The sequence below is a fragment of the Gobio gobio genome (genome assembly GCF_949357685.1).
Source record: "Gobio gobio genome assembly, chromosome: 14".
NCBI classification, from domain to species: Eukaryota; Metazoa; Chordata; class Actinopteri; order Cypriniformes; family Gobionidae; genus Gobio; species Gobio gobio.
In genome coordinates, this window is record NC_137107.1 from 22,260,304 (window position 1) to 22,284,434 (window position 24,131).

Below are 24,131 nucleotides of genomic sequence, written 5' to 3' on the forward strand. Positions count from 1 at the left end.
AAGAAGTGAAGATACCATTGGATTCGGACATGCCTTGATGCCTTCCATGGAATACATCCTCCGAATGCAGCATTTTAAAGTTTTTGGATGCAGCCATGGGATGGAAACATTGTAAACAAAATTGGTTTAAACATGCTAAATAAACTTTTTTCTATGTACAAGATGGGGGTGCTACTTATTGAATTAAAATTGCAACACAATATGGATCCATGTAACAACAATGCATCATTTTAATGACTACTGTTTCAGCTACTATTATAAATAACAGGTAGTCTATCATAGTGTACAGTAGCCTAAACTATTCAACTTTGAACAAAGCCCTGATGTGTGAGTGTAAAGCTCAATGATGCCATCCAGTGTTTATCAAATGTACTGCAGCCATAAACGGACTTTAATAGTAATTTTTTTGGAAAACTGTTTCTTCATATTATTCTATGTGGTTGATATAATCTATAGGGAAGTGTTGCACCTAACATAAGAGATTCAATGATTTTCATATTTTACACGTGTCGTCTGATTTTCAAGTCCACAGAAACATCGATGCAATTAAAATCCAATCTCTTAAATATCATTCTCTATATCATTTCTAATATTTAAAGTGTTTCTAACAAAACGCGCTTCTGTTTACTTAATGCAATTCTTAAATGTTATTTCAGATGCAAATGAAATCAGTGCAAGTCAATCTGTTAAATCTATATCATTTCTAATATTTAAAGTGTATAGCCTAACAATTTACAAATTTGATGTTATTTCTTTTTTCTTCTTTTTTTGCTGAATATATGTTTTGTGTTGTTGTTTTTAATTGCATAACAACAACATACACAGGATCATAGTGTATTATTATCGATTACATTCATAACAGCATCAAAGGCAACAACAGAAAGAATAATAAATAAATAAATAAATAAATAAATAAATAAATAAATAAATAAATAAATAAATAAATAAATAAATAAATAAATAAATAAATAAATAAATAAATAAATAAATAAATAAATAAATAAATAAATAAACTATACAGGGGAAAACTTAAAAAAAATCCAAAAAGAAAAGGATTAAAAAAATCTATGCACCCAGTTCGCTTTTTTATTTCTTGCATCTTTTAGGGCCTCAATATACTGTTTAAGGTCCATTTTAAATAATATAATATTAGGTTTATTATTTTTCCCTTTCTGTTTGTCTATATTTCCCATAAATAATTAAGTTAACCACCAAATTTTGCTCTAGACACTTATTTTTGTTTAACAAAATTCTTTACCAGATAGTCAAAACTTTAATTTTGTGACTTTAAATATCAGATATTCAACATCAATCCAAAACAATTGGGTAAAACTTTGCATCTTTGTTGTACTCTACTTGTCAACATCCGCAAAAATGACCTATTTTTGTGACTCCCATTTTTGGCCTGCCTCGCTGGCGTAAACAGTGTGGAGGCGTCGAGCGGACAAGCAGACCAATCAGAGCGCTCGTTTCAGAGGCAGCCAATGAGGGGGGCGCTTCTTATCGCGCCCAGAAACTCTCACGGCCGCCATGATGCTTGTTTGCCTTCAGTGAGAAAGAGCAGCGGATCAGAAACAAAGGAAACGCGCACTCGTCTTTGTGAACTGGTATGAGCTTACAGGTAAAACGAATACGCGTTTGAGGCGTCCCAGTTGTATCTAGTGGTATATAAGCAAGGAAATATGTTTCTTTCCTATTTCTTTGCGATTGGTGTTGGTCTAGTTTTGTGAATGTATAATCGCCTGCTAGCCAGTTAGCCTGTGAGCTAATTTGCTAAATCTCAACAGAGAGGAAATGATGGATCGATAATATTGTGATCCTCTAATTTGTACTCTCTCCACTTTGCGTGCGTGGGCGCTTTGAATAATATGACTGAGTGGTGAAATTGTTAACGAAGCGATCTTAAATGTTGATATCTGTGTTGTCGGTTATGTAAGCAGCCTGCTGTGTCCGTAGGGTAACTAACATAAGCTAACACAATATTCTCCTATACATTTATGAACACCATAAATCCTCTTCATAGTTTACTTCTGCGGGTTCCAGGCCATTAAAATCGCACAAATGCATTCGCAAAATTAAGTCGACGTTTGCGTAGAGAGGTTCCCTACTCGCTCACATTGTAGGGGGTCCGATCAAACTAATTCACTTCAGCAGTTAGACAGCAAATCTGTCTCGAGCACATTTCAATCTAAAGCCAATTCATTTCCTAATTGCTTGTTCTTAATCGACTCGTTAAGACGCCGCGCAGGTTGCCGTTATCCTCATGAACCAGACTCGCTCTGCTAGCAGTCCTAGCTCTGTAACGTGGCTCTGGGAAATAAACACGAGGTGGTGGTGTTTTTGTTTGGGTTGCGTTGCACAGCGATGATGAAAGACTAAAAACGACACGCATTTGTTGGGCAAGTGATTTTTAGCGATTAACACTGCCAGTTGTGTAATGGAAATATACTGGCACCGTGTTCAGTTGTTGACGGTTGCAAGGACTTCAGTTGCACCTTTGTTTCATAGGATTTGTAACATGAGACAACTTTTTTTTTCTTTGTGTCATGTCTGACTAAAATTGTACTCCTTCAGACGTGTTTCTAAATCAAATTTGCTTCGATATAGTAGCCCGTTGGCCACAGTGCCAGCTGCTCGCGCAAGAACGTGGACTGGCTAGCCGTAACTTAGTTGGTAATTTCATATAAAACTTTGTAAAAAGTTTTTATTCGAGTGCTAATTTGTCTCATATACCGTATTAAAATCGTACTCATGGTTCATTTTGACCGCCGTCTTTTGAAAAGTACATTTGGGAAGCGTGGGGACGTCGTGCGGCCCGCGAGTATCTCCATTTGTCATGCGCGTAATGGAAAAATCCCCTCAGCTATTGATTTTGGAATTGCTTTTGTGTTCACACTTCTCACTCTCAGAGGGTTTTCACTGTCATTTTTCACTAGGCATCTCACCTGTTCTTTGCGCATTTGCACCAACTCTTTCCTGTCAGGAGACAAGCAGCTTCATGTTGTGTAAAGTGCATGTGCTGTACATTTCCTGTAATGGTGCTCAGTCAGTAGTGAAATTGTTGTTTGTGTTTCAGTATTACAGGGATGCCCAAGGAAAAATATGATCCGCCTGACCCAAGGCGGATGTACACAATAATGTCCAGTGAGGAGGCGGCTAATGGGAAGAAGTCATATTGGGCAGAGCTGGAGATTGTTGGTAATTTTGGGGTTCTCAGTGGGGGCCAACATGTCAAAGAGAAATGAAATCAAAGTAAACCCAGGTTACTTAGTCCGTATTAATTTTCTAAATGCTACTTCTGGTTAATTGCGACTTTAATATGCATTCCTGGCCGTTGTGCGTGAATCATCAGTGCTCATTATTCTAAAGGACATTTATTTTTGTACTAATTCGTCAAAATGGTAATTTGCTCCAAGATGACAAGCTGGAAATCATGTAAAAATCAGCATTATTTATAATACTTTTGCCATTTTTATTATAAATGATTTAGCTGTGCCTATCTTTTATTTAGAACTATTTCCTTGGTGTGAACTGACCTTGAGGCTGTTGTTGTAGCTAATGTTGCACTTTTAAAATCGTGTCAGTAATTAATGCCATTTAATGTTAATTTTAAAATAATAATCAACAAATTTGATTATCATTTTAATGTGCATGACAACATCTTGTCATTTTTCAGTAGTGGATAACACATTTCCATGGACAAAACGCATCTAAAATACAAGAGACAGACTGAGCTACTGTGGGAAAAGTGCCTGAACCACCTAGTCCAAAACATCCTTTATATTATGCTTTTAAACGAGTTTGGAGATGAGTAACAAGTAATTATATTTTTATGAGAGCAGTAACTGTACTACAGTAACTGGGTATAAATATAATTACTATGTTCAAATGAGTGAGAGAGTCTGCTTGTAATGTGTAATTTTTAACTTCGAAAGCAGTTGCTTTTTGTTTAAGAATATCTTTTTTTTCTTTTTTGCATGTATTGTATATCCATAGATAAATTCACACTAAAAAAAAAAATACTTTTGTAAAATACAAAGGACAATACTAGGCCGGGAGAATATAGAAATGTGTAATTTTTTTATATATATGAGTCTGAACTTGACATGATCCAATTAAGCCCTGCACTTGGAAATAAATACGTCACATTAGAGAACTTGTTATAACCTTTACAGAAGTATAATGGGTTTCAAGTGCTTTTTGTTTAAGTTTTGGGGGGGCTTTATAAATGTTGTCCACTTTTCACATCCCTTTTGAGTTTTTGTATTGCTTAAGCACACAATTTAATTTGTGTACGTCCTGTTGTCTTTGCAGGAAAAGTGAGGAGTTTGAGTACATCGTTATGGTCCCTTACCCACCTCACTGCTCTTCATATCAGTGATAACTCACTTTCGCGAATCCCGCCTGACATTGCCAAACTACACAACTTGGTGTACCTGGACCTCTCGTCCAATAAGATCAGGAGCCTGCCTGCCGAGCTAGGCAACATGGTATCTCTCAGGTGGGTGGCTAATTGGTTGTTTATTTGCACACTGTAGTTTGCATGGCTTATTGATATAATGCAACCACCATAAAGATTGTGGTTTGTTAGGTAGATGGTTAAGGCTATTGTGGTAGTGTGCAGAGACTTTTTTTTTTTAACCCCATACTTGCTGTTGTGTGAGTCGTTTAGCCAATGGGCATTGTTAATTAGGTCCTTTATTCTTCTGAGGTGATGTTTGTTTGCATCCAGGGCCTGAGCTCTGAACACCACCACTGAATCAATTTCATTTGTCACAGGTTGAAATGTTACCACTTTTTTGCTAGTGTGATTACTGCTGCTGTGGATGGTTATAAATCATGTTCTGAGAGGAGCCGAAATGCTACTGTATTAGGTACCTTTTAAAGTGGTTGGGATTTTATCCAACAGCTGAAATGCACTGGGCCGCTATAGGGTTTGTGCAGTATGGGGGTTCATACGCCTAAAAGGCCTGTTGATGTTGGATTTGCAATATTTAATCCCTTTAAAAACTTGTATGCTTCGGATGCTTATTGCTGTATGTTTGTTTTTATGGCATGCAAATGTGTCTTTTTTTTTGTTTCACAGGGAACTGCTTTTAAATAACAACCAGTTACGAGTTCTGCCTTTTGAGCTTGGAAAACTCTTTCAGTTACAAACGTTGGGTTTGAAAGGTACTACTTCCTTTTATAACCCATACAACTTATTGTGCAGGCCCTGCTATGCTGGTTTTTGAGAAATCTACAGAATAGATTTAGACATGGTAAAAGGTTTTGTTTTTTTAATTAACCTGAGTGTACTGAGCTTATTGGTAGCTGAAATGCATAATCAATTTAGACAAAATAGGGCCAGATAATGCGATTCCATGTGGGCCTAGTTAATTGTTTTGTTGCTCTACATTAACTATTCTTTAAGTGCATTTAACACCAGTCTGTTATTTTAGACAGTTATCTGGGTCATTCTACAATTGCAGTGACAAGCTGTTACTTTAAGATAGGAACCGTAAAGCATGCCTTTAAAAATACACTTCTATAAAGTGATGTAATATATAAAATAATTTCATTTCTTAAAATATGCAACATTTAATTATGAAAGATGTATGTTTGCATGCATGTGTATATATTAGGGATGTGCGAGACTATTTGACTAGTCGATTAAACAAAATTGCTGCTTCTAGTCAATGTTGTTTTTTTTGCACATTTAATGGTTTGCTTTATATATTTTTTTACGAAGGCTGTTTAAATTACCATCATTCTATGTTGCATTGTAAAATTAATATTATTTTGAAAAGTGTGTGTATATCTGGTGCGGGAAACCAAATTTCACTTTCATTTTGCATGCGTTCGTTTTCCCTGTCCACTTGAAGATGAGTAAAGTGTATTTTGACAGCCTACACAACTTTTCTGTTTTCTTCTGTCATGTCAAATACGGATGGGACAGTATGAAAATTTAATATCACTATTAGTGACCAAAATTATAACTATTATCACGGTTTTGTTAAAATGAGATGAGTGTTCAAAAATAACTGATGCATACTGAAAACACAAGTTTTATTTGAAAATCAACTATAAAATCAACAAATAAAACAAGCAGCTCTATGCAATTTAAGCAAGATTCTATTCTGTGGCTTTTCCTTCCTTATAATGATCAATAGCAACACATTATAACACAGCACACATCCATGTATCACAATGGACACGCTCTCTTGTTTCATTCAAATGCAACTTGCGTCTCCGTTTTTGATTGTATTGAAAATGAAATCAGAGGATTTTGCTATAATGTTGTGATCATCTTGTCTGGACGATTGTTTTGGATGCTGTACATAGGGATGTGACGGTGAGGAAATTTCCCCACCGGTTAATTGATGTGTGACAACACCGGTAATACCAGTATCACCGAAGGCTTTTAAATCACTAATTCTATCTAACCGAAAGTAACATGCACACGACCGCTCTGAACTGAAAACGCGCCAGTGAATGACAGCTCATCTGTAAATGCGCGCTCTGTGAGGCCATGGGTGCGTCTCAATCAGTTCCCTAGTTCAGTAGTCAGGGCACTGATCAAGCATTGATCAGTCTATGATTGAGATGCACGCCATGAATGAATAACAGTTCGTCCGTAAAGCCTTGTTTATACTCGGTGCGCGCGGCAAAAATAAATACGTGCAGTCAGCATAGCGCGGAGCCTTGCACTGCGGAGCCAGGCGAAAGTAAACAATGCGTGCTCTGTGCGGCCGTGCACATTTTACTTTCGGTTTTGAATTAGCGCCAATTCGGTGGCGGGTTGCTTGAATTGTGGGTTCATTAGCCTATTATTTTTCATGAAAAACACAACAACAAAACAAATGACAAACTCCCTTAAATAGGTGCTTTTAAGTTTCGCTTTGAAACCAAATCTTCCGCGATCATCTCAGTCAGCTCCTCACTCTTAAATCTGATGAATGACTCCTGCCGCTGCCAAGACTCACGGTTGGATCCTGCTTTATTAAGCAGATACGTTCAGTTTTTATTTGTATTGTCTGTTCTCTAACTGAACTAAATTATTTTATTACTATAAAAAAAATCTAAAAGACGGTGGGCAAGTGATGTAACCGGTGTTGAGTCTGGACACCGGCAACACCGACTATCGTAGCAAGCCTAGCTGTACAAAATGGATTTATAAACAGATAAGATTTTAAACATTAATCTCAATTCATTGTGTGCCTGTAGTTTATGTGGTTAAAAAATTTAATAAGTGTACTATGAATCTACATTATTATCCCTTAAATGTCACCCTATTCTTGTCTGAACTTGTTTGTTTGTCTTTGGCTGAAAGCCACTTGCTGCAAACTTTTCTTTGCGGAAGCTTCGCGTCAATTTCAAGTGAATGAGAGAAAATATTTAAACTCTAAACAATTTTTTCCCAAATGTAGTTTTGGTATTGAGTAGGGGTGCTCTGATCAGATACTCAGATTGGGTATCGGCTCGGATACTGTAATTTGTCGGATCGGGTATCGGTCAGAGGAGACCGATCCAAATCCGATATTGTGCGTATACTATTGTTAAGCCCCACAAAAGGAACAAAAACATTTTAAAAAGCGCCATGAAGTTTTCATGCACTATATTCCAAGTTTTCTGAAACTTGTTCATAGTTTAATGTGAGGTACAGATTAGGGATGCACCGAAATGAAAATTCTTGGCCGAAACCGAAAACCGAAAAAGAGGAAACCAAGGCCGAAAACCGAAACACCGAAAGAAATTATGCCAATTATTAGTACCATTGCATTTATGGCTATGACTGTGTACTAACTTTACTAAAATCAAGGCATTGCACTTGCATAAATTAATATTAAAGTTTCAAAGAATAAATCAATTACAAATTATGCCAATATTTATTTAGCACATTGCAACAATGCACAGTATAAAATAAAATTCAAACTAAAATGTTTAACTTGACCCCACTCATTTGTACATTAAATAATAATGTACAGGCCTACAGAAAGGTTTTAAAATTAAATGTTCTCTCATAAAAACAAAGTGCATTTAGGTCTAGTGCATTTAAAATTTTTCTTTGTAGGACTACTACAAAGTGCATTCAGAACAGGTGCATTAGGTCTAATAATCAACACTCAAATAACATAGTACGCAAACATGTAAACTTCACATAAGGCAGTTTTTGCAATAACTTCTAAATCTAATTATAAAATCGTTTTTTATCCAATTCGTTGTTGAAATATAATCATTTATACACAGTGTCTGTCATTTTCATGACAGGTTTATTTAAACATAGGCTACATGAAATAATCAAGATATCATTAACAGGTTAAGTAGAATATAACGTTAATATAGGTCATATATTTCGTGAAAGAGTTGATTTACTCTAGTGAATAAAATTCTGTGGACACTGAATGACTGCCTGAGGTAAATGTGATGCTAAAGTTAGCCTACATGACTGTTTAGTTTACACGCAGTTATATTGAGGTATTTCCGGTTGAAACACCGATTACACCACATATGATACGTGACAGTAAGTTGTAATGTATCCTCAACACACCTTAGATGTTCATTCATGTTGATTCTTAAGGAAGAGATGATCGATCGCGCTCACAGATGATCGCGTTCACGCGCCCTCGCCGCCGCTTGAACTGTGATGTGATCAGTGATGCCACATTAAAGAGCGTCAAAACGGCATTTATCGTTTGAATTTCGTGATACATGTTGATCGATGTTGGTGTGGGAACTCGGATTGAAGTGTGTTCCGCGCTTAAAACATGCCCACTGTTAAATATTGCATTCGGAAACTGTTCGGTTTCACAGTGAAGTCTGTTCCTCTTCTCATCGAGAACATGAGCTGTTGCACTGAACACTATCTCTCGCTGTCAGTGCTTGTACATGGAGCAGACGTGGGTGTTTCTCACATATACTGAAATACGTCCACACCGCAGACATGTTGCTTCAGACAAGCACGTGCTGGTCGCGGTTTCTGTTTGCGTCATCACAACATTTCGGCCATGTTGTTTCGGTGATAAAAGTCTTTCGGCCGAAAACCGAAAATGCACTTTTGGGCAATTTACGGCCGAAAATTTTCGGTGGCCGAATATTCGGTGCATCCCTAGTACAGATGAATATTTAAGTCATTAAATTCACGTGAATGCTTCCCTCGGCTGCGGCTGTCAGTCATTCTCCATTCAGCTTTCAAGCTGTTGCCTTCGTTTACGACAGTCAACGCGATGAAACTCTCCAAGATGATTCAATGTTCCCATTATTATTATACTTGAGCTGTAGATAAAAGGTATATGGTTTTGCATAAAAGGACATTATCCTGCTGAAGTTTATTGCGGTTTCTAATTCATGTTACTTTCTCTCTACACTTGAGTAGAGCGCTATAATTGTTCTTCACGGGCACAGTAACTGAAATGTAAAACTGTTAAAAGAAAAGGTTCAATAAACTATAGCATAGATACAGTATATTACATTACACATCAATATCTCTCCCTTTGTGTTTTGAACTTCAATGCGGACGGAGCACTGCACGCAGGATGCTTATAAACATGGATGCACATAAGCGTTTTGTGCCGCTCCGTATTGGAGCCTTTCATATTATAATACTTTGGCGCAATGAAATATTGTTAATAGCCTTTCTTGTTCTGTCCTATGTTTCTGCCTCTTAAAATGCTGAGCTATAAATTTAAAATAAATGTCTTTTAATTGTATAGTATATTTATAAAATAATGAGCCATGGATGGATTTAGCCTGACTCCTGTTTATTTTGAATGTCTACTAGTAAAGCTATTAATACACTGGTGCACAATTATTTAATAAATAATTCACTACATTTCCGTCTGTTTGTAATTTTATTTTACAAAGTTAAGTAATGTTTGTCAAGCCTGCCTGATGCCTTTCACATAAGAATGATCCCAGTCTCTTCCACACAGTGAGGCATACTGTTTCTTAGGTAATTCGGCACTTTTCTTTATTTTAGTATTGGATCGTGGTCTGTATCGGCATACTGAATCCCAGATATCGGTATCGGAGGCAAAAAACGCTGATCACAGCATCCCTAGTATTGAGGTCAAAGTCCACTTGCCTTGCGTTCGCTATACAACTGTGGGTGATGGGCACGAAGACGATCGACTTGGCCGATTTGAAGTATTTCCCCCTATTGCCGTGACTTTCTCCTTGCGTGTTCTGCAGACCGGGTGACTATACTCGATTGAGTTTTCCTCAGGACTTTTGTAAAAGCCAAAATATGACGACACCTTAGATTTGGTCCTTTTAGAAGGCTGAAAAATCTCCCGAGCACTGTCACTGCCATCTGCCATTTTTTCTCGTTCACAAAACAATGTTTGCTCGACGTGTCTGCGCCAGAATGATGCTGGCTGGACAGGATTTACTGCGAGTTTTCAAAATCGTGACAATCAAATGCGGTTTTAATAAAATTAAATGATAATACTAACTGTTAGTGCATTTTATTGTGGTTTATCATAAAACTGGTAATTGTCCCATCCCTAATCTCAAACTATCATATATACAATTTAAGTTTGCTTATCGGCTTATTTTACTATCCTTATAGGCTTATTTATAAGGGACGATATGGTAAGAAATAATCTACTAGTCAACTAGTCCGTTGCAAAATTTCCATTGAAACAAAGTTATTCGCTGCACACATCCCTAGTGTGTGTAATTAAAATTGTGTGTGTGTTTATATATATATATATATATATATATATATATATATATATAAACAATGTGTTATATACATTTATAAATGTTTTATTTTAAATAGTATGTTTCCCTATTATGCTATGTTATATTCTTTTAACTTTTCTTCTTAGATTCACAATTGTGACATTTTGAGAGAAATTCAGATGGAAATGCAATTCTAGTATGACCCATGTACTGGTTCTGTAATTGTCTATGTTCCTGTCATGCTTCATGTTTGGTTGTTTTGTAGGAAACCCTCTTGCACAAGAAATCTTGAACCTCTACCAAGAGCCTGATGGGACGCGTCGGCTCCTCAACTACCTGCTGGACAATCTTGCAGGCACCAAACGTGGTGAGTGAGCACTGAAAAGCTTCCATTCTTAGATTAATTTCATGCAGTGGAATGAGTCATGGCATTGTTGTCTTATTGAACACTTTCTTTTGATTTGCTGGGGATAATTGCTATGTACTTGCATGGCATTGCAGCGGTCGGACCATTTCCATTGAGTCATTGCTCTTTTTTTTTTTTTTATTGAGGTTCACGCTGATCAAATGTTTTATTTATTTTTTTGGCCGTAGTATCTATAGAACAGCCACCATCTCGCTCATGGATACCACTGCAGGAGCCAGACAGAACGCGGTCATCAGGTGAGACCCATTCACTTCAGTTCAGATTGTGCTACACAGACCTTAACTCCATTGTTTGTTTACCCAGCTGCAGCAATTTAGACAATTATTTTCTAATAATAAGAAACAAAATATTTTCCGGTCACTGCCTAGAGACAGGTTTACTTCATGAGACCTCGGGCTGCACTATTAATTAAATCATTCAGAATTTGTGATAGTGTTTTGGGATTATAAAGCTGCAAAATGCTGAGATTTGATCAGACATAGTCTGCAGCCACTGTTTCCGTAATATACTCTAAGCACATGTGAGGCTCTCGATATGGTGTTTTAGCCATCTGTGCTTGTATCTTTATGTAATCAATGTTTTTTTTAATCAAAAAGCATATCTAGCATAAGCATAAAAAGCATCATTGAATGAATAAAATTAAGAATTTGATTTATTAAAATTTAAAAATAATTTTTTTAATCTAAAAAAAGGTTAAGTGATCAGAGAGCTTACAAATCAGTGAAGCATTGGAATTGGGATCGGTATCGGCCCATCACCATGACAAGAAATCGGTTCTCGGTATCGGCTGCAAAAATCCTGATCGGAGCATCCCTAGTGATCGTAAAACTAATCTACATGAATTAAGTAGTTTAGTCCAAAATTTTCTGAAGAGACTCGATTGCTTTGTATGATGAACAGATTGAATTTATGCATTTATTCACATTTAAACATTCATCAACTCAAGCATGTTCGCTTTGTGCGAGAACCAGTGAGGTTCATTTTCATTTGTTACGCAGTAGAGAGTCTGGGACATCATTTATATGGGGCATCGGGCAGTCCTTATTGTCAAGCCCTGAATACGATGCTATAGTGTAATATTCTGCATCTTTATTTTATTTAACAATAATAGTAGCAATTATCTTATTGAATAACTATTTTTGATAACCTTACTGAAATCTTGCTTCCTCTCCCTTCGTACTTCAGCACTTTTCTCTGTAATGTGCTACAATGTGCTGTGTGATAAGTACGCCACACGTCAGCTCTATGGCTACTGTCCCTCCTGGGCCCTCAACTGGGAGTACAGGAAGAAGGCCATCATGCAGGAGATCCTCAGCTGCAGTGCGGACATCATCAGCCTACAGGTTTGTTAGCTACACGCGTAAATAACTCAAGCTGGGGAACTCTACTTTTAATGCATATTTGAGTTTGGCTAATTTTGTAGCATTCTTTGCTTAAAAGCAGTTTATTTCATTGACACCAAAATCATTTAGTCCCAATCCAGTCACAAGTTTGTGTTTGAGCATTGTGAATGCATTAAGGGTTGTGTGAAAAACACTGGCTTCGTCCAAACTCGCATACTTTCTTAACTGAAGCAAAGTACATACTTATTCAAAATAAGTGCCTACAATAAAGTATGTTCTATATAATATGAACGTAATCATACACCATCTTGTCATTATCATGTGACCTACCAGCGTCAGTTAACTCTCTTCGCTGCCATGCATAAATCCTCTCATGTGGCCTCATGGAATAGTAAAGTGTCCATTATATGCACACTTCAAAATCTTACAGGAAGTAGTTTGTCCTGTTACTTTTTGAGTACTGTGAATTACTACTCTTGTCACATACTGTTTTCGCGTACTATTTAGTAGGGAAGTATGCGATTTTTGGATGCAGGCGTTTACATTTGTCACATTTATGCCCATTAGGAAGTGGAGACAGAGCAGTACTACAACTACTTCTTGGTGGAGCTAAAGGAACATGGTTACGAAGGGTTCTTCAGCCCTAAGTCCCGAGCCAGGACCATGTCTGAATCTGACCGCAAACATGTGGACGGCTGCGCCGTTTTCTACAAAGCAGATAAGTGAGTCCAGCAAGCTGCAAGGCTTTCGTTTATTGGTTCTCTATCCTGGTCCTGGAGTTCTATAGGTACCGCAGGATCGAGAACGACTGCTTTATGATGTAGAAAACCTGCAAGTTGACTTTTGGAACAACAGTTGTTGAAGCATATTGTGTACTCATCCTGACCTTGCCGTTTCTCTGTTGAGCAGGTTCAGTCTGGTACAGAAACATACAGTGGAGTTCAACCAGCTGGCTATGGCAAACTCGGAGGGCTCAGAGGCCATGTTGAACAGGGTGATGACCAAGGACAACATCGGAGTGGCTGTACTACTAGAGCTGCGGAAAGAGATGATGGAGCAGTCTGGTGTGTTTTCTTTTTCGCTGTTCTTTTTTTTTTATTTACTGACACAAAAATATAAAAGACTCACAGAATATATAAAAATATTAAACTTTTTACACCAGTACATAATTATTGACACTTTGTATGAAGACAAAACATTGCAGTGGGGTATTTCAGATTCATGTAATTGATCCATGTACTTTATACATGCACAGCAACAAATGCATTTTGAAAACTTCCTTGCCTGGCAAAATTGGTTTTCAGCAACATTTAGCAGAACGGTTGCCACAGAGGGAATAATGGTGTAATGAGGTCACAGGTGTGGGTTTTATAGTGTATTTTACAACAGCTGCATGGCTCAGCCAATCAAAATCAAGGACTGAAGCGTATCTATTTGATAATTAATTGTTATTAAACTCATGCCTGCTGTGGTATGACATGCTTGCAGCACCGCCATCACGGGTAAAAAATTATAATGCTGAAGATGTGCAAACAGCAAGTGACAAGTGTACATCTTTTGAGTCTAGCCAGTTTAAACCATAGAACGTAGAAAAATATGGACGACGCGACTTCATTGGCTTCCACTGAAGTAATTGAAGCCTCCGGAGGTCAGAATATGGCGCTGACATCTTGCGCAGATTTGGGATCGAGTCTGTGCAGTAGTGATCTCAGGACCAGAATCTGCGCAGTAGAGAGCAGGAAGTAGAAACGCAATATCAAAAGCCCGCCCACACTCTCACAGATGCAGAACAGTTCATTATGTTGGTGTGAAATAAACAGTTATGGAAATTTAAGCTAAAGCTCCACTCTCCTCCCAAAAATCCAGAAAAAAGTATTCGTGCCTCAGTGACAACTCCACTCAGAGAAGCTGTCAATCTCAGTGGTCAATCATGACGTCACACCCCCCATTTTTATAGCATCATCTAACTAAAACTAAACTTATTTAAAGAGTGAACACTTGAAATGAAATCATCGTTATAAAATCTGCCTACAATGACAGAAACCAACTTTGGGGAAAAATGTAGTTTTGTTTAGTGTCTCGTGTCCATTAGAAAACACGGAGGGGTGGGTGGTATAACCTATACTGGGACCAACCACCTGGGGGCGATCGAGGCGCGGAGGCTTCAGTTTCTGAGAGGATTGCTACAGGCCTGGTTTAAACATTCAAGCATTTCTTGCGCGCTCTCCAAGAGCTCTTGCGCAATCAAAGATCGCACGCATAAAGCGGTCTCAAACGGCTCGGTTCTTTTTATGGCTAAATGCATTTAAATGTTCAAATACACACGCATGCATGTACAAAATTACCATCTTGGCGAGTATTCACGTAAATGGTTGAGAAAAACGCATATGTAACAGTATATTGGATTCGTTCATCTTAAAGTGGCAGCGGCCTATAAATGCATGTTGCTGTCTGTGTCAAAAAAAGAGAGAGAAAATTACTCGCTGCTCTTGACCAAATAACTTTTGTAACTTTAAATGTAAGGATTAATCACTATTTAATTTATTCAGGGAAGTCTACCAGTGTTATTTTACATCTGATTCTTTATTCAATTATTCCTTAAACTTTAAGCATCTTTGTATCTTTATTGCATTTATTTGTGCTACTGCTTGTAATTTTGTTTATTTGTTCTTATTTTATTAATAACTGTTTACTTGTCTTTTTTGTAAATGTAATTCAAAGATTGAAATCTGGATTGTGCTCTAAGTTATGCGACAAAATTGTCCCATTGTGAAATCAAACATTTGATCAACATGTTTGATCAAACGTTTAGTTGAGATGATTGTAATTTTAGAAAAAATGTCTCCAAAATGCCCCCCACCCCCATCTTCCCCCTTAAAAAAAAAATCCCCCCCAAAAGAGTCACCTTAAGGGGAGGAAGTCACCCCATTTTCAAAAATGAAATTCAAGCCCTGAATTAATGTCTGTAAGATCCTCATCAGAGCATCCCTATAAATACTACATGATTTAAAAAAAAGCGGCTTCAAATAGATCCTGTGATCTGTATCGGCCGATACTGCTTCCTGTGATCGGCCCGAAAAATCCTGAATGGAGCAGCCTTACTGTGTTGGCGCTGCCACTGAACAAGAAAAAGCAGTTGTCATATATAGGTATGAAACGGCTTCACAAACAGTCTTTTCAACCACACCAGTATTATTTCTGCAATTACTGGAATAAAAGTTTATAGTTCAGATATAAACACTGATGTCTATGGTAGCAGTCAAAATAAAATAAATCACCATTTCAAAGTAATTTGGCTCTTCAAATAAAAATGGTATCAATTGCCATAGGTGGCAACAAGTAACTGTTAAAATGTATTTATTGAACCATTCATACAAGAGATTTGTTCATCCACTAATGAAACAAGTGAAGAATTATCATTCAAATTAATTTTTTGCATTTTTTTTTTATTAAATACACCACAGCAAATTGAACCTCCTAGTAAATTACATACTATTGTTTAGTTATTTGTTCAAAATCATGGGAGAATTGTGATCTCTATTTGAAACAAAAAATTTATTCTCAATTTATCCAGAATCGTGCAGCTCTAATTCTCTCGTTTCTTACGTTTGTTTTTACGTTTATCTTTGCTGTCATCTGATGCTCACTTAAATCATTCTTAAAAACACTAATATAGTAAGACTGTCAAATGTAACCTTTTGCAAATCTCAAATTGAATTTACTTGTTTCCAAATAAAATGGTATAGAATGAATAGTTTGTGGGCAGCAAGATTATTATTGTTAGCTAGAAAAAACCATAAAACATTTTAATAATAATTAATAATTTGTTACATTTATATAGCGCTTTTCTAGGCACTCAAAGCGCTTTACATAGAAGGGGGGAATGATTCATGTTTTGTTACTTGAAATAAGTTAACTGTTATAAAATAAACATTTTAGTTTGACAAGGCAACATTCTCATTTGACTTATTTTACTTGATTAAAATATAAAATAAAAAATCATAGATTTTTTTTTTTTTTTTTTAAAGAGACCCATCAAAACAAATTAATTTTAAATGGAAAACGATAATATGAAATTACAAACAAATTCAAAATATTAAGAACTATAATAGTATCTCAGAGACTCAGGTCCCTGAGCAATATCTAAAGCAGTGTCTGTTTGTTTTTTTGCTCCATAGCTGGAAAGTCTCTGCATGGCATGGAGAAACAGCTCCTCCTGGTGGCCAATGCTCATATGCACTGGGACCCTGAGTACTCGGATGTGAAGCTTGTCCAGACCATGATGTTCCTGTCTGAAGTGAAGAACATTGTGGATAAGGCCACTCGCAGTCTGAAGCTTTCCTCAATTTCTGGGGAAACCAATGCCATCCCTCTCGTCCTGTGCGCTGACCTCAACTCTCTACCTGACTCAGGTATGTTTGTGTTAGTACTAGAGTGTTTAGAGATTCATTTTACTTTGTGCTCGATTCCTGATGGAGATTTTCATGCGCACACACAGGTGTGGTGGAGTACCTGAGCACAGGTGGTGTGGACAGCACCCACAAGGACTTCAGAGAGCTGCGATACATTGACAGCTTGACCAACTTCAACTGCAACGGCAAGAATGGCACCTCCAGCACCAGGATCACGCACGGCTTCAAGTTAAAGAGTGCCTACGAGAACGACCTGATGCCTTACACCAACTACACCTATGACTTCAAGGTTAGACACTTTCATAAAATGCTTATGTATCTCTTCTATTTTTGCTGTTTTTCATTTTGTTTTTCTAAAACATCCAAAGGCTTAAGTAGGGCTTTCACAGTATCAGGTTTCCCCTGCAAAAGTATGGTTGTCAAAAGAGTTCACAATACCGTGATGTCTACAATAAATTATATTACATTAAAATAACCATCAGGAGAGGTATGGGGGGGGGGAAATCAAACCTTTTGCACCCATTCAGTTTTCTAAAATATAAAATTAACAATTTCTACAAGGAGAGTTTGACAAAAGTGTAGTGAATGAATTCAAGGTGCACAATTTGATGATGTTCAAATAGTTTTTTTTTTTTTTTTTTTTTTTTTTACCATAAACGAGTCTCTTTTGAACGACTGTGCATGTGCCACTCAAACCAGCAACAGATAGAAGAGAGAATTTTCATCTAAATCAGCCTGTACTTTGCTGTTTGGTGATCATGCAACCTCAAACACGATGTGGCAGAGGTGAATATATGCAGCATTTAAGGAAAAATGTTTAAAGCATTTAAGGTTTCTTATTTAAGTGGATGTTATTACTTTGAGAGAACTATATTATATAGAAAAATATTTAGAGATGGCTATTATATACCAAATATAATGCTGTATGAAACATTTATATCAAACCTCTCTAGAATTTTCAGACCATATTTAGAGATTTGAGCTGGAAAAGTATGGAATTTTGAAAAAAAAAATGTATAGGAACCCTGTAAACCATTCAAGCGTTCTGTTCACATACCTGAAACGGGCGCACAGAGATTCGCTTCAGAAAGCGTGCCAGTACCGATTTGAGTTCTCTTGTGCTTTTTTTTTTGTTGTTGCCAGCATAGAACCTACTGTATCAGGCACAGCAAGCTCTCTGTTCTTGACGTGTGAAATATAAGAAATTGAATCGGGGGTCGGAGAATTTTCGATGGCATCTTCTTTTCCTCATATCTCCGTATATTAATATTTAATATATTCATATTTAATATTCCTTATCTCTGTTAAGTAATGTTTATAAGCGCAGCTGCTTTGTGTACAGTGGTACCCAAAAAAGCGCTTTATCGCTGCTGGTTTGTTAGCGCCACCTACTGTCGGATAGTGAATTTGCATTTTCATTCAGTCCGTCTGCTGTGTTTTGTACAGGTATGTCTGGTGTAGCATAATTTCACAAATCTAAAGTCAGACCAATTGTTTTTACTTTTAATCCTAGCTTAATCTAATTTAAACTGGTCATGCGACGTGTGTTGCAGCTTTGATCATAATTAAAATGCAGTGGTACCTCTAATTTCAAATGGCTACAGATATTTTTTTTAACACCATTTTGGCCTGTTATAAAGCAAATACATTTGCTTAACCCTCTGGTGCTCTTCAGTCATTTCTGACTGGAAAATTTTCTGTTTTGAAATGTTAAAAATCACAGCTTCATCGGAATGATATGAAACTTTGTGACTTTTCTTGCATTAGGTATGTAAACACACACAAAAATTGGGGTCATGATTCGAGCATGCTAATTGGTCGTAAAAAAAAAAGTAGCATTTCACTCTCGTCAAGCGATCTATACGATTTCAAATCAGCTCATCTGACGTACCGTAAACTCTAGTGTATTATCTTTTAATAATATAAAATAATTACTATTATCTTTTTTTTTTTTTTTTTTTTTTACAGAAACGCCAACAATATCTTAAGCACCACCAGATGTCCAAAGTTCAGTTAAATGACCAATGCATTCATACATGCTTTCCAACAGTTTTAGTTCTAATTACTAAAGTTCTATCATTAAATAGTGCTTGGTTGTCATAATATCATAACATAGTCTAATGCTTGATTGACTGATGTTCAGCATGTACGTTCAGATATTAAAAAAGCTGTGCCATTTTACAAAGATATTGATACATTTGGTGGAATTTATATATAGATTATATTATACCTGTGTATATGTATAATAAAGTATATCAGTCTGGCGACTAAACAAAAAAAATGTACTAGCCAATGGTGATTCTAGTGCAAAGGTGTGCGTAGAGGGTTGTATTGACACATCCACTCACACGCACACTTATATAGCCACACACACACACACACACACACACACAAAGAACGGAACCTATGAACCATATTTGGATTTTTTTTTTTAAATCACAGCTTCATCAGAATGATATGAAACTTGGTGACTTTTCTAGCATTATGTATGTAAACACACAAAAAATTTAGGGCATGATTCAAGCATGCTAAGTGGTCGTAAAAAAATACTCCCACTTGTGCTCTTCAGTCAAAAATGACACTAGGAAATTAATGGGAAATCTTCAAAAACACAAATTCACAGAAAAAAATCTATTTCTAACAAAAGAAAAATATCTAAAACTTTATAATAAATAGTCTGAGATTTTAAAAAAAAATAAATATTCAAATACATAAAGAAAAATCATTAAATGTGTTCAAAACAGAACTAGGGAATTCATAAGCCTCTCCATAGAGACCTAGTGATTACACCCATGGTTGCATGATTTCTCAAATAATTCCAAAAGAGGGCACTAATCTGCCCTAAAATAAAATTCATTTTGAAGGCCTAGTCTCCATTTTAACCTGAAATACTGCAATAAAAAAATAAAAAAAATTACAAAAATGTTTTGTATAAATTTCAATGGCAAAATTAGACAATACTTATTGCATAAATATTAACAAATACCATCAAATCATCTCAAAATACAAAATTAAAAAGAAAAAATATTATTGAAGAAAAATAAATTGCATTGGTTTTACTGGGGTGGAGGAAGTTTAATTTTTAGGTGTTCGGTCACTTATGACCGGGAAGACAACCAATGCAACCCCTAAACGAAGAGCACCAGAGGGTTAAACAAAGAAAAATCATGATTGGTGTATCACTACTGATTTTAATTTATCTAAAAAAATTTAAAGAAAAGTTTATGTATATATGAATTACTGTGTAGTAGTTGTGGTGCGTGCTCCTTAAATTTCGATGGGTGCTCCGAACTTTTTAAATTCAAACTATCAAGTAAAAACATTAATTTCGAGCCCTGATTGAAATGTATATGTTTCCTCCCATCTCCTGTTTTTTTCCATCACCATGTCCCTTTGGGGGCTTCGTAGAATGTGTTCTGTATCCTTGCCTTTTCGAATAAGGTATTTGGCTTCGGCCACATGCCTACTCGCTGCTCTTGATTAAATAGATTTTGTAGCTTTAGCAAGGATTCATCCATATTTAATTGTCATCTTGAAGTTTAAAACCATCAATGGCACAATTGTAATGGTGTTGTTTTTTTTTGTTTTTTTTTTCAGGGTATCATTGACTACATCTTCTACTCTCAACCTTTGCTCAACGTGCTGGGTGTACTGGGTCCCCTGGACCCCCACTGGCTCCACGAGAACAATATCGCTGGCTGCCCCCATCCCCACATCCCCTCCGATCACTTCTCCCTGTTTGCACAACTGGAGCTGCTCCTGCCCTACCTGCCTGCTGTCAACGGCATTCATCTGCCTGGTCGCAGGTAGTTCTCCGAGCCAGCAGGGGGAGCTCCGGCCCCTACCTCCTTTTGCTCTCGGTTGAGAGAGCGAACGAGGCAAGGGCTGTTGTGTATAAATCTGAATCTCTTATGAGGAGATGGGGTATGGCAAACTTTTATTCCCACGGATTTTAACTGAAGCAGACGCTTTTGTCAGTCTTATCTATACCACCTCCCACCCACTTTTTTTTCTTTTTGTTTAGTTCATTTTCTCCTTCCGTTTCTGGGCACAAGTTAACATTCTGTACTTTTTTTCCAAAACCCTAAGGGCCCCGAGTGATCATGTAAGTTTTACCTTAAGACAGGAAAAAAAAAAGAAGCTTTTTTATATAAAGAATTAAATGGCAATATCTTTGAAACACGTGCAGGGAGTCCAGCTCAAGCGAAATATCATGAAACGTATAATTTAGATCATGCTATTATGAGGCCAGTCTAGAGCGAGCAGCTGAATTTGAAGACGGAAAATACTAATTTCACCAGCTTAGGTCAGAGAGTCCGATCTCCAAGAGCAACCCTTTAAAAAAAAGGGCTTTTAATGTGTAAAGAGAGCGGGCCGAACTCTCACATTTGCACTCGATGGTGCTGAGGCCTCTCCACGGACGCTCTGCCTCGTGCTCTAGCTGTACACCAGTGACGGGTTTGCGCGCCCACCATCACCTACTGGGCCTTTCCCCGTCTCACAATTAAGTCCATCGGATGCCAGTGCAATTGTACCTTTTTTGTTTTATTCGTGCTTTTAAGAAAGCAACATTTCAAGAGCCAAAATGGCCTACTTGTGAAGTTGTCCAGCTTCATGTGCCATAGTGCCCTCCTAGAGCTGAGGTGCCCGCAGATCTGGTGCGTACAGCCGAGCAAGAGTTTCAAGAAAGGGAAGTCATCCGGAAACGGCCAGCTGTGTTTTAGCGAATGCCAGTGACCGTAGCCGTTGCACCTGAGGAAGTTTGGCAGGAGATCATGTTAAGAATATGCTAGAATGGGCAAAGACAAGCACATCCCACTCATAGACGGATAAATTAAACCCTCAATGTCACCAGTAGACACTTCGCCCAGCCAAGACTCACTCCTAATTTGTTTTTTTGTTGTTGGTTATTTCTTTTCTCTACTTGATTGTATACAAGCAACAGAAGTCCTGATCAACTGCATCTATTTTCTTTTCTTTCTTTCCTTTTTTTTTTTTTTTTTTGTACGTACACTTTTAGATTTGGATGAAAAATGATTGTATTGTAAATGAAAGCGAAATTTCTATCAGTTTTAGATGTTCATCCTAATGAACATTTCAAAAGACCAGCGTGTGTAAAATAATTTTTTTCAGGTATCTGCTGTGTAAAGTTGCACTTGTCCAGGTTCCCATTTTTACCCAGTGTACCAGTTTGGTTTTTTTATTTTATTTTGGATGTATTCCACTGAGGCAGATATCTGGTGATGTGGTCCTGTTACCTGCTTTGATATTCAAAAACACGTGACATTGTGCCTCACTGATTGGTTTCTTTAAGTGCACTGCCAGTGCTATCAGTGAACACCTGAACAGCCTCAATCTACTTATACAATATCCTCGTTTCCGTTTGTTGGGGGTTTTTTTGTAACATCTTATCCCTCTGATCTTTTTGGGTGTCTACATTGTCGAGTATACTGAGTTTTTTGTTTTTGCCGTGCCGATCCGCGCTCGTGATTTGGAGAAATCCTATCATTCTCAACTAGTTCCACCATTCCTCAAGTGTTTTTTTTTTTTTTCTTTCTTCCCTCCTTCCATTTGTGTTCTCTATTTACTGCCACTTCCTCCCTCTCGACTCAGGCAATTCACTTTAACCGTATATTTTGCTCGTTTTTCTCTGTTCGGATCTCGTTCTGTTTTTCACTTCCTGCTAGACCACAGTTATCTCCTCGTGTCGTGCCATCCAATGCATTCTGCCACAAGGCCAAGCGTAAAGCTCGATTTACTACTGTAAAGCCTGTTCTCTGACCTGATGAAATCGTACATGGTGATTTTTGTCCGTTTTCTGCTCTTAACGCAAGGCCAGAGTACCATTCCTGTAGCGTGGTCTGTTTTTTAACTTGGCATTGCAATAGCGCTGTCGTTTATTGCCGCGTGCTCTCAAAGCCAATTTGTTTTTCATTTCCCCCCCTCCTTCTCGAATTTGTCATGTTTTAAAAATCGAATTAATTGACAAGCACTTATTGTAGATCACTGGTGCAGCTACTCATTGCTTCTACTTTTTTTTAAATTGAAAAAATACTTTTGCCACGAGGCAGAAGTCAATTTTAATGACTTTTATCAAGCAAGAGTAAATAGATGAATTGGGGAGGACCATCTTATAGTTCCCCTTCTGGTGTCCCTTTTTATTCCTCACATTATCTGTCCGTTTTTGTTTTCTTCTGGTTGTTTTTAATTGAAAGCAACTTGTCTGGTTATATTGGATTGCTTGATGGTGTTGTAGTAAAAAGATTTTTGTAAAGTGTGAATAAATAATGTATCACGTTTCCTTTCTTTGACATGAATTGTGTTGATGTGTGTATTATATCTCTAATAGTTTTTGTCATTTTTCATTTTTGCTTTTGTTTTGTAATACTCAAAACCAAATTTTTTGTAAAAATGTTGGCACACTGAATTATAGATTTATATTGTTGCTAACCTTCACTTCAAGAAACTTTTGAGAAAAAAAAAAATACATCAATGAAATCGTAAAGTCACAGAGAAATAAAGCTGTCATTTTGTCACCAAACAATTTCAACTTTGACCCTGAGCTTTATGTGGTGTTTCACCTGGTTTGAGAGCCAGTTAGTTTTAAAGCGTGCAAATGTGTTTGGGTTGTGGTAAGCATTGCAGACTCTCTCGTTCGTTCGTTCGCTCTCTCGCTCTCGTTTTCTTTCCTACTTGTTTTCTTGCTATCGCTGTGCAGAAGAAAGTAAGGTGACGTGTTGGATGAGATGATACTTTTTTTTTATTATTATTATTCTTGTTCTTATCCTTGTGTTCTGTGCACAACTCAGTGTCACTGACCTCTAAAAAAACAGTCACTTCTAATAAATTGTGCATGTTTAGATATTGTTGCCATCATATTGTTCCTTTGGATCAAAGACAATGGTTTCAGGTGGTGTCTTGTGCACGACAAGCAAAAACGGCGTTATGCTAATCATGTCGACATGCTCAACTTGGCAATAATTACTTGCACCCATCCCCCTTTTCAGATCCACTTGAGCAGATGTTTCTGGCTTCACCATCGAAATCTTTTTTCATTTCCTTATCCTGTTTCATAGTCACCTTTTCGCTGTCAGTAGGGGTAGTAGTTCAATGGTCAGGATTGTGGTTGAATCAGCTGAGAGTCGATACGTATTTAGGTAATGTCACTATTTAATGCACTGGACCAACTCTTGTTTACCATTTATGGAATACCAGCATAACACTTGCACAATGTTTCAAATAAGAATGTTGCATATAAATAAATATATATATGGTAAAAGAATA

At 37.1% G+C, this 24,131-nt stretch overlaps 1 protein-coding gene across 4 annotated transcripts; it reads left to right on the top strand.

The window, feature by feature from the left end:
* The first annotated feature begins 1,507 nt into the window (after positions 1-1,507).
* cnot6a (CCR4-NOT transcription complex, subunit 6a) lies at positions 1,508-23,708 on the top strand. Of its 4 annotated transcripts, none has more exons than XM_079835183.1 (12): positions 1,508-1,621; positions 3,077-3,198; positions 4,315-4,501; positions 5,087-5,172; positions 10,931-11,032; positions 11,260-11,328; positions 12,278-12,435; positions 13,003-13,157; positions 13,345-13,499; positions 16,614-16,847; positions 16,934-17,136; positions 20,445-23,708. In XM_079835183.1, the coding sequence occupies exons 2-12, from the start codon at positions 3,087-3,089 to the stop codon at positions 20,655-20,657; spliced, it is 1,674 nt and encodes a 557-aa protein (XP_079691309.1). In that variant the 5' UTR covers positions 1,508-1,621; positions 3,077-3,086; the 3' UTR covers positions 20,658-23,708. The 4 variants fall into 4 exon arrangements, with proteins under 4 accessions (XP_079691309.1, XP_079691311.1, XP_079691312.1 ...); XM_079835185.1 differs by having other exon boundaries at positions 1,533-1,621; positions 3,085-3,198; positions 20,445-23,321; XM_079835184.1 differs by having other exon boundaries at positions 1,556-1,607; positions 20,445-23,321.
* Positions 23,709-24,131: the final 423 nt, after the last annotated feature.

Bases quoted from the DNA above. Each gene is read 5' to 3' on its own strand.
- cnot6a (XM_079835183.1), top strand. From the start codon at position 3,087: ATGCCCAAGGAAAAATATGATCCGCCTGACCCAAGGCGGATGTACACA. The intron at 5,173-10,930 runs GTACTACTTCCT...GTTGTTTTGTAG, and splicing joins ACAAACGTTGGGTTTGAAAG to GAAACCCTCTTGCACAAGAA. The intron at 13,500-16,613 runs GTGTGTTTTCTT...TTTGCTCCATAG, and splicing joins AGAGATGATGGAGCAGTCTG to CTGGAAAGTCTCTGCATGGC.